This window comes from Arvicola amphibius, chromosome 6 (genome assembly GCF_903992535.2).
Source record: "Arvicola amphibius chromosome 6, mArvAmp1.2, whole genome shotgun sequence".
NCBI classification, from domain to species: domain Eukaryota; kingdom Metazoa; phylum Chordata; class Mammalia; order Rodentia; family Cricetidae; genus Arvicola; species Arvicola amphibius.
The window spans coordinates 18408805-18419547 of record NC_052052.2 but is presented as its reverse complement, the minus strand read 5'-3'; the positions used below and the strand labels follow the sequence as shown (position 1 = coordinate 18419547).

The following is a 10743-nucleotide window of genomic DNA, read 5'->3' as shown; positions in this document are numbered from 1 at the left end:
AGAGTCGGCCACAGTGACTCTGGCTTGTAACGTCCCGGGCTCTGGAGGCTGAGGCAGTGTGCTTGGCTTCAAGTTCAAGGAGGACCTGGACTACTGAAAGAGCACTTCCAAAAACAAAAATGAAACAGCAAAAAAACTAAGTAAATAACAACCTTCAGTCAGGGCCTCTGCCCCCTCTTATTGTGACCCCTTTGACAGTCTGTTGAGAACTAGAAACCCTTTCTTAAAGTAAAACTTTACGTTAATTTAGTTATTATTTATTTTAGGGCACAAACAGCCTTTATTGGTAACAGATGAAGAGGAAACACACCAGCAGTTCTCCTGGAGAGACATTTGCAGACACAGGAGCTGTCTCCTGAATGCACGCTTGCTGTGGTCACAACTGTTGAGAAGCTGTTCATTCTTGCCGCGTTGCTCGGATGGAGGGTTCAAGTGATTCTCCTGCTCTGGCTTCCCCAAAAAAGCAGGGACCACAGTTTATATCACAGAGCCAGCTAGAATAATGCTCTCAAAAACAGCACAACTCAGGCTGGAGAGATGACTCAGCAGTTAAGAGGCGCTGCTCTTAACCCCAGTTCAATTCCCAGCACCCACATGGTGACTGACAACCATCTGTAACTCTAGTTCCTGGGATCTGATGCCCTCTTCTGGCCTCCTCAAAAGCTGCATGCATACACATATGTAGACAAAACACTCAGACACACAAAACCTTTTTTAAAAAGGTGATGGTAGTACATGTCTTTAATTCCAGGACTTGGGAGGCAAAGGCAGGTGGACTCTAAGTCTGAGGCCAGCCTGGTCAATCAACACTGTGAGTTCTAAGACAGCCAGGGCTATGTAGAGATACCAATTCAGGCACCCCAATAAAAATTTTAATGTTTATATAATATTTTAAAGAATGCTGGGCAGGTATGCTGAAATACCTGTCTCAAAAGGCAAAACAAGGGCTGGAGAGGTAGCTCAGTGTGAAGAGCATTGTCTCTGCCCTTCCAGAGGACCTGGGCTCAGTTTCTAGCACCCAGATGGCAGCTCACAACTGTCTGTGACTCTAGTTCTAGGGATCCTGATAAGATAAAACAGTGGATTATTGAATATACTTTTAGAAAGCAACTACTAGTTTTAAATGTTTTATATTTGATTGGACTTATTGTATACAAATTTGAGATTATTATTATTATTAGGTTTTTTTTAATTTTCAAGACAAGGTATCTTTGTAGCTTGGAGCCTGTCCTGAAAATCGCTCTGTAGACCAGGCTACCCTCAAACTCACAGAGATCCCCCTGCCTCTGCCTCCCAAGTGCTGGGATTAAAGGTGTGTGCCACCACTACCCAGTGTGAGATTTTGTTAAAACATACTCTACATACGTTTCTAATCTTGTTCAGGGTATTCTACCTATACAGCTCATTTAACAATGTAATGCAGATTTCTAGTCTTTGAAAGTTATTAATACCAACTGTAATGGATTAATTAATTAAAAATGCTGCAAGATCCCAGTGGCTGCAGTGGCAGAAATGCTGCAGGTCCCCAAGCAGTGGCAGCAGGGGGAAAGGCAGAAGGTGCCTCTTTGAGAGGGAGATGGAAAAGGAAGAGACTCAGGCTGCAAGTGGGAAGATCTGCCTGCCTCAGCAGAAGCGGGGAAGGAGTGAGCGTGGCTTAGCTCTTAAAGAGACAGAGAGATCATTACACCAACTGCTCAGGATAATAAGAAAATGCAGGTTAGTAACCTATTATAATCGAACTTGTAGTCACATTAGGTATGTTTTCAAGGTTAAGCAGATATTTTAGATAGACAGGTCATCTTCAAACGCTTCAGAGAACTATAGAATATGGCATTTAAGATGTTTTAATAACATAGGCTCCTTTTTATGACAATGAGGCATGTCTGCTGCTGGCAGCACCAATCTACCTCAGAGAAGAGGATGGGCAATGAAGAAACTCCACACGGAATTTACTTTTTTTTTCCTTTTTGGTTTTTCAAGACAGGGTTTCTCTGTAGCTTTGGAGCCTGTCCTGGAACTAGCTCTTGTAGACAAGGCTGGCCTCGAACTCACAGAGATCCTCCTGCCTCTGCTTCCTAAGTGCTGGAAATAAAGGCGTGCACCACCACAACGCAGCTGAATTTACTTTTTTTTTTTTTTCTTTTTTTTGGTTTTTCGAGACAGGGTTTCTCTGCAGCTTTTTTTTAGAGCCTGTCCTGGAACTAGCTCTTGTAGACCAGGCTGGCCTCGAACTCACAGAGATCCGCCTGCCTCTGCCTCCTGAGTGCTGGGATTAAAGGCGTGCGCCACCACCGCCCGGTTCTGAATTTACTTTTTTATGGCAAAAGTAAGCTCCTAGGCAAGAAATGCTCTTGCCTGGCTGCTCACAGTGCGCTGTTCTCATCAGACAAGCAGGACACCAAAGAAAGACGCTGTCAGACACGGTCAAGACAAGGAGGGACAGTCCTTCAGAAAATCCCGCTTCACAGAAAAGTCTGTGGGATATGCTAGGCCTGTAGGTGGAAGATGGATGCCCCAACGTTGCAGAGGAACTTTGGGCGACTGTCCAGGCAACCAGCTGTTTCTGTCATTTCTCACATTTTCTGGAAGTTGCTTGTTCACACTTCCTGCTTACTCAGTTAATATTATTTCCTTCTTGGGTTTATGAGAGAGTTGAAGACTAAAAAGTTATAGTTTTCCTTGGTTACCTGATGTAGCAAGCAAGTCATGATAGAGAGTAAATTAGGAGCCAGGTGGTGGTGGTGCACACCTTTAATCCCAGCACTTGAGAGGTAGAGGCAGGAGGATCTCCGTGAGTTTGAGGCCAGCCTGGTCTACAAGAGCTAGTTCCAGGACAGGCAACAAAGTGACACAGAGAAACTTTGTCTCAAAAAAACAAAACAAAACAAAAAAGTAAATTAGGTACAAGATTTTGGACTCACCAAGACAGGATAGATATGGAGTATTTTCTCTGAACTTGTCAAATGCAAATGGACTAGACATTGTTGTATTATATATATTGTATAGTCATTGTACTTATTGTCATTGTACTTAATTGTACTTATTGTATATTGTTTTTCTTATATTAGTTATAGCCTTTTTATTTTAGAAAAAAAAGGGGAAATATAACATAACCCTGGAGGTCCTGGAACTTACTAGGTAGACCTGGCTACCCTTGAACTCAGAGATCATCTGCCTCTGCCTCCGGAGTGCTGGGATTAAAGACATGTGCCACCACCGCCTGACCCATCTTTATACAGACTCTACACAGTATTTGAAAAAAAATCATCCCTTTTGGCATTTTCCTTTTTTATTTTCAGCAGTTGGTACTTTTTTAAAAGGTTTATGAATACTGTTCTGTCTGCATGTATGCCTGCAGGCCAGAAGGGGGCACCAGATCTCATTACAGATGTGGCTGCTGGAGATTGAACGCAGGACCTCCAGAAGAGCAGTCAGTGCTCTTGACGGCTGAGCCCTCTCTCCAGCCCCCCTTTCTGTCATTTTCACAGAGAACAAAAAACTGGGTGTGGTGGCACACGCCTCTAATCCCAGCACTTGGCAGGCAGAGGCAGGGAGATCTCTGAGTTCAAGGGTAGCCTGGTCTACCTAGTGAGTTCCAGGACCGCCAGGGCTATGTAGAGACCTTGCCTCGAAATAGAAAAAGAGAGAGTGATAGCAAAATACACAGAAATTGCCTAGAACTATGACACATAGACTATATTTTAACCAGAGAATCTTCTAATGCTATGCAGGCTGTCAAAAGAGCTCTGTGGGTAAAGGCATTTGCTGCCAAGCCTGATGAGCTGAACTGGTCTCCAGGGCCCACGTGAGTCCCTTAAGTTGTCCTTTGATCTCCATGTCTACACTGCCACACACATGTATACAAACATACACACAAATAGACACAATTAAAATTTTAACACATTATGGACAATATTTGTTTTGTTTTTTAGAAACAGGGTTTCTCTGTGTGCCAGCCCTAGCTGTCCTGGAACTAGTTCTTGTAGACCAGGCTGGCCTCGAACTCAGAGATCCGCCTGCCTCTGCCTCCTGAGTGCTGGGATTACAGGCGTGTGCCACCACTGCCCAGCCATTAAGGACAATTTTATCTGCATAAGCAGATCTCTTTCAAAGCCCACACAAGAGGAGTGCTTGTGGAAACTCCATCTTGTGGGGAAGATGAAGTGACCCCTCCCTTCAGAACCCAGACTAGGTTTATAGAACCCAGACGGAAAAGTGGCTGAATGCTGATTTGTAGCATCGACTTCTCCAAGGTAGGGGTCCAGTCCAGACCAGGGCTGAGGAAGCCTGCCCAGAACCTGGTTGCCTGAATTCCTGGGCACTGGCAGCCAAGGCTTTGCCTCCATGCCTGGCCTAGCTTATGGCGAATGGGGGAGGAGCTGCTACGCAGGCCTGATGCTGATCTCTCCTGACAGCTGCTCCTAAGACTGGCAAGGCAGGGGGGAAGGGACCAGATTTAAAGATCCAGCTGCCCCGCCCCCTGCCAGAACTGGGCGAGCCAGTGGTGGTGAGCATCCTGAGCGCATAGTGCCCAGGCAAAACAGGCCAGGGACCCCGATGCCCCGATTTCCACCTCTTGGGATACCCCGTGCAACATTTCATCTTCATTTCTGCTCCCACTCCAGAGGCTGACAGGGAGACCAGTGCCCCGCACTATGAGATTTCACCGCCTGACCCCTGGCTACTTCCGGGTGCTACAGGTAAGAACCTCTAAATACTAGCTCTCTGCACCACCAACCTCTTTCTCCCGGGCTCATGGCGGGGGTGATACCCACAACGGCCAGACTGTCACGTTCCCTGCTGCCTGACTAGCCAGGACCCAGATGGGCAGTGAGGCGAAAGGGATTGGGGTGGAATCTCCCTGGGGCAGAAATGGCGTCCGTATCTTCTCCACCCAGCAGCACCATCTTATCCCCTTCCTTCCTAGAAGTCTCAGTTGGCACTTCACGTTCACCCTCTGTGTTCTCCCAGATGCAGGTGGCCGGGGAGCTGAAGGCGGAGCCCCGGAGTCCGCTGGTTGGGATTGTGGCTACGATGTTGGCTGTCCTCGGGTTAGGCGGCTCCTGCTATGCTGTGTGGAAGATGGTGAAGCAGCGGCAACCATCACAGGCCCCGTGATGAAGCGGGCGGCCTCTTGCCCAGGCTCGGAGGTAGGGGACCGAGGGGAGAGGGCTGCAAGTTCAGAAAACCACGTTTTTCCCCTTTGGGATCAGTCTCCGCCAGCGCCAGAAACACAGAATAAACCTGATCCTACTCCCCAGTTTTACACTGCACCTGGGCTCCAGCCCAAATTCAAAGAAGGCAGGCGGGGGTACCTTCCAAAGCTGGACCCGGTAGACATCTTGGCTCAGAAACCCTTGAGGGCTGGAATCTGGAGGACTGGAAGGGAAGTTAGAATCGGAGGTACACCCTCTTGTCCGGGTCCTTTATTTTGGGTAGAACATCCAGAAGAGATTATCTCCCCCAAACCCAAAGTACACACTCTCAGTCTAGCTGCTGAACCACTCACTGGCCATGGAGTTTCTCTGCCCTGCACCCAAAGGCCCCTCAGGTGGATGTATCCATCTCAGGGATCTCAGTAGACACTTCTGTGGGCACGCCCAGGCGCTGGGGGGGCACATAGGAGCCCATGCCCGCTGCCCTCTCAGCCTCTTCCTGACTGTAGGGCTCGATGCTCAGCTGCTTCAGCCTGGGAGAAAGAAGAGGAGTTTGGATCTGATCGGGTGCAAGACCTATCTGCAAAGCACCCGTCCACCAACCCTCTCCTGATCCCTTCGTACCTCTTCTTGTGGTCTTTGGATCGGAAGTGGGTCTTCAGGTTGGCAGAATCGATGAAGTACCTCCTGCAGGAATGTAGAGTGAGGGTAACAGTAAAGAGGTGAGGCTTTTCAAGTATGCCTACCTCCCTTGCCCCAGCTCGTCCCCGGACAGATTCCGAGCGCGAAGACACCCACGGGTCCCAAGACAGGAGACCCCGCCCGGCTCGCCGCCCGGACTTCCCCGCTAAGGGCTGGTATCTCAGACCCTGCTCGGTCCCGGGCTGGACTCACGCGCAGGCCAGACAGCGATGCAGGCCGCCCCCAGGCAGATCCGGGTCGGGCTCGGCGTCCAGCTCCGGCTTGGCCCGCGGGAGGCCCTGCGGCCGCAGCTCGCGGTGAATCTCATCCAGGTCCGGCCGCCGCTTCTTGGCCTTCATCTGGCGGGCTAAGGAATGTGCTCGGTGCGCGCCAGTCCGGCGGGAGCGACCCATGGTTAATGACACCAAGGCCGAGGAGCAGGGTAGTAGGGAAAGACACACACGTGCTGCCGCTTCCGGGCCGCCCAATGACGTCACGAGAGGTCCACCCGGGGACGGAGCAGGACTGCCCGGACCGCCTATGATGACGTCAGGACGGGCTGGTGACTTGAGCGCCCCCACGTGGTCATGGATGATAGTGACTGGGCTCTTGCGGGGCAGAGGCGGGTCTGGAGTTAGTGGGTCCTACTATTCTGCCAGCGCCATCATCACTTCCCGGTTTCCACACCTTGGATTTCAGCTGTAAAGCATACTTTCAACGTCTCTAGAACACACTGATGTTTGTGCCATGAATAAAGTACTTCGTGGATGAGAATAAGTTTGGTTGGAATCATGGATGGAGCACCCGGAGATACCCCTAGGCTCTAACAAAGGGCCCCTTCTCACCTCTCCCCCGTTATTTTCTTGAGCCTGTGGCACTTCTGTCTTCCCTCCACTCCCATGCAGATATATGGGACAAAGAGTGGAGAATTGTTTCCCAGCGAATCTAGCCCCTGGGTTCTGTCCATGAAGAGTGGTCAGCTTCTGGTTTTGTTCTGTTGGTTGGTTGGTTTTTCAGTACTGTGGATGAAACCCAGGGCCTCACAGATGCTAGGCAGGCAGTCTAAAAGGCGGGCTAACATCCCCAGTCCAAGAGGAAATGCCTGGAGAAAAACCTCCGTCTCTGCTTTCTTTCTCTACCAGGCTCCCAGGAGAGGGCTGGTAGGGATTGGGGAATAACCAAGAAGTGTGTGCTTAGAAAGCGGAGAGGGCCAGAGAGCCTGGCCTGGCTCTGCTCAGGCTGGCCAGAGCCAACTCACTGGTCTGGGGGCAGAGGATCTCAGCAATAATTCAGGGTTCCTGCTCTTTGGAACCAGTTGCCAGGAAACAGGGAGGCAGGCACGTGCATCCCTGGGGAGAACAGGTTTCTAGGTCAGACAGAGCAGTGAAATGGAAGCCCAGAGTGCAGACTGGAGGCCTGGGGCCTGCCCACTCCAGCGCACAAAGGCTGAGGGAGACAGGGCGGGGCCATGAGGAAGGCACACATGGCTGGTGTGTCCACAGCCTTAGGATGCACACACGTGGGTCCTGGGCTCAAGAGTTAGAGTGGAAAACTTTTCCTGCAGCTCCTCTAAGAGAAGGACAAATACCACCAGTCTTCCTAAGTGCAGGAAAATGGACTCTCCGAAGTGCCGTCTTCATTAACTTTGGCCAATATGGGTCAAGGCAAGGGGCTGAGGCGGCTTCTGCCCATCCCAACCTCAGAATCACTGGGATCGGGTTTACCTGCTTGGCACTGTGCCACCCGGGGAGAATGGTGCATCTTTCATGAAGTCATCGGATCCCTGGAACAGACTCTTGGTTCCTCCAAGTTTCTGGAGCCAGACCCACTGGTGCCCACTGAGCTACCACCTTCTGTACCTGGGTGCCAGGCCCCTTTCCGCTGCAGCCATGAACCAAGCCTTCTGGAAAGCTTACAAGTCCAAAGTGCTGCAGACTCTGGGTGGAGAATCTGAAGAGGACCTGGCAGAGGAGGTGTGTACCTAACAGCCATGTTTTCTAGAACAGAGAGACAGCAAAGGGGGGAAGAATTAAATAGGCTAGGAAGGAAGATAGATTCATTTATGTAAGGATTGTAGGCTCATTCAGGGATTACAAACAGCAAATGACGGAGATATTCAAGAACACAGAAAGGGAAGAGCTGGGGCCAGGAGAGGAGTCGCGGGCTCCAAGGAGCTCATGAACTGCCACAGGATAAAGATTGTTCTGACGACACTTGGCAGGAACCATAACAGGACGTTAAGCTCAGCACAGCTTTCTAGTGGACAAAGCTGAGCAGAAGCGAGATGGCTTGCCGGGAGAGGTAATGCGCTCCTGCTTGCGGGAGTAGGGAGTAAAGGGCTCTGCGGGCCACAGTAGCGGCATTCCATTAAAGCCATGCTAGACAACACTCAGTTCGGAGGGGGAGGGCAAAAAAGGGCTTTGAAACTAGAAGTTTAGATCCAGAAGTTGTGATAAGTAAGCAGTCACAAAAAGAGATGTGGCTGGGGCAGGAACTAGCCCCCTTGGCTGGGAGGTGGATAGGCATATGCCTAGGCAGGCTGATGCCCAAGGCTGGGTTGCTGGATGTGTCTGTGGAGACTCTAGTACTTGTGTGAACTGGATTAGTGATTTCTCATGGAAATGCATTTTGAGCAGGACTCTGTACCGGTATGCATTCGTGTGGGCATTGCAGGTGTTACACTTGATTGGTAGAGGAATTTTCAGTGCTCTGCATAGGCCAGGTCTAGCTAGCTGCCTGCAGGAGGACAAGCAACAGGATGGACTGTTTAACCATGTGAGAGTCCTCGTGTGGGTGCCTGACAGCGCACACATCTGGACACAGAGGGAAAGGTGTAGCCGCAAAGAGGCATGCTCACGTACAGATGTGTTTGTAGTCGTGTGCACCGTGTGCCCTTGTTCGAGTTTGTGAGTGTGTTTGGGTATGTGTGAGAGTGGCCAGGTGTATGTGTTCAAGGGTGTCTGCAGAGACTTACCATGCGGGCCTGTGTATGTGAGCGGAGGCAGCATTACATAATATATCTGTGAGCATTCCCGTGTGCCCTAGTGGAGATGCAAAGTAAAGGAGGGTGTGTGCGTCTGTGGTATTTAGACCACGGAGTGTGTGTGCACTGGCTGGCAATGGGGTTTCTCTCATGCTGGGTGGGGGGGTCTTGTGTCCTAGAGGGAGAACCCAGCATTAGTGGAGTCTGAGACGCCAGAACCCCCGGAGGAGGCCTTCAACCCCATGTCACAGCTGGCCCGAAGGGTGAGTTCTCCAGTCTTCCACCCAACCCTGGTGGGCCTGACAGAGGCTATGGTGAAGCCCCGGGAGGTTTGGTGGGGCATCCATTCTTGACTCTCAGTTCTTCCCTGCCAGGTTCAGGGAGTTGGGGTGAAAGGTTGGCTGACGATGTCATCGCTGTTTAACAAAGAAGATGAGGACAAACTGCTGTCACCAGAGCCCTGTGCTGATCAGTATGTGTGTGGCTTTAGGGGGTGGGCTGGAAGGCTCCTAAGATCTCTTTTCTACCATGTTCATCACCCCATAGGCTCCATCCGCTTATCAGGATACAGCAGGGTTAGATGGGTTAGATCTCTTGGGACAGAGGTAACGGGAACTCCTCGTGGGTGTCTCCTCCCTCTTCCTCAGGACAGGCCAAGAGAAGGCCTCTTTCGGTGCTGCAGCAAAGGGTGGTATAGATGGTAAACCCTCTCCCTTCAAAGGAACATAGGTTCCTTCCCCTGATTTGCTTGGTGTACGTGGAGGCCTGAGGATCCCAGAGGACCCCAAGGCACACCAGTTTGGAAAGCACTGCTTTAGAAGGTCTTGGATGTTGAGAACAGACCTAGGGTTTCCTCTCCAGGGCAGTCACTGCCTTTCTCTCAGCCCTACGCACAGCCCCCACCTCCACCCCATCTATTACTCTTGCCTCAGGGGCTCCTTTCCTCCCCCACCTCCTAACCTCCTCTGCCTTTTCCAGAGGCAAGGCTTCTTCTTCAAGCATGATCATCCCTCCTTGACAGCCCTTCCACTCTTCGGTCCCACCTCTTCTTCCCAAAGCATCTGTGCCCGGATTTCCTCCACTTTCTCCCGCGTGCCAAATTCCTCTTTCCCTTAATCCTAAACCTAACCACTTTGCTCATTTGGTTCTCCCCGCCTCCCCCTCCCCGGGTGGGTTTCCTCCTTTGGGGCCCAAACAAACCCATTCCTACTCTTTCCCCTGCTCCTCCCCTCCCTGGTTTTCCGGACCTGGCTTGTCCCTGTTAGCCTATTTTCTCTGCACCAGAGTTCCTTCTCCAGACTCCTGACTGCTCCACCCAACTCGGGGATCCCGGTTCCCCTCTGCCCAGCCCTCTCACCACCTCTCCAGACCTTCACCTTTTCCCCCCCACAGCCTCCGAATCCTCCCTTTGATTGCAGGCCCTGATCTTGCCCTTACTTTCCTGATCGCACTTCTTGTCCCTTCTCCTGCTCTCTGTCCTCTTCCGGGACCCCGGGGCCAGCCCGCTGACCCTCGCCTCTCCTGCAGCCCGCTGGCGGCACCCCCCTCCTCGCAGGCGTCCGCAGTAGAGACACAGTCGCGCGGGCCGGGATTCTGGGACACCTTTGCCAGCAGATGGCAGCAGCAGCAGCAGCAGGCGGCGTCCATGCTGCGCGGTGTGGAAACCAACGCGGAGCGGGATGCGGATCCCCAGGACAAGCCTGCCGAGGAGGCCATGGAGTGCCCCGAGACGCGGGAGGTGGATCCCGCCGCAGGCTTCAAGTGGGGTTTCCTCACCCACAAACTGGCAGAGATGAGGGTAAAGGCCGCTCCCAAGGGCGACTAGCCGGCGCTCGTCCTTCCCAACCTCCCATAAAAAAACCCTGGATCGACAACCAGTATGACTGTAATTTTTTTCCCCCGACAACAGGAAAGGCTACTTTT

General features: G+C 51.5%; 2 protein-coding genes across 2 annotated transcripts; one reads left to right on the top strand and one right to left on the bottom strand.

Moving 5' to 3' along the window:
• Nucleotides 1–5391: 5391 nt before the first annotated feature.
• Nucleotides 5392–6374, bottom strand: Znf593 (zinc finger protein 593). The gene is made up of 3 exons (XM_038334681.1): nt 6051–6374; nt 5781–5843; nt 5392–5689 (listed from the first exon to the last, which is right to left on the bottom strand). The coding sequence occupies exons 1-3, from the start codon at nt 6248–6250 to the stop codon at nt 5548–5550; spliced, it is 405 nt and encodes a 134-aa protein (XP_038190609.1). The 5' UTR covers nt 6251–6374; the 3' UTR covers nt 5392–5547.
• Nucleotides 6375–7726: 1352 nt separating this feature from the next.
• Nucleotides 7727–10645, top strand: C6H1orf232 (chromosome 6 C1orf232 homolog). Its single transcript, XM_038332324.1, has 4 exons — nt 7727–7810; nt 9000–9083; nt 9195–9292; nt 10348–10645. Exons 1-4 carry the CDS (start codon nt 7727–7729, stop codon nt 10643–10645), a joined length of 564 nt encoding a protein of 187 aa, XP_038188252.1.
• Nucleotides 10646–10743: the final 98 nt, after the last annotated feature.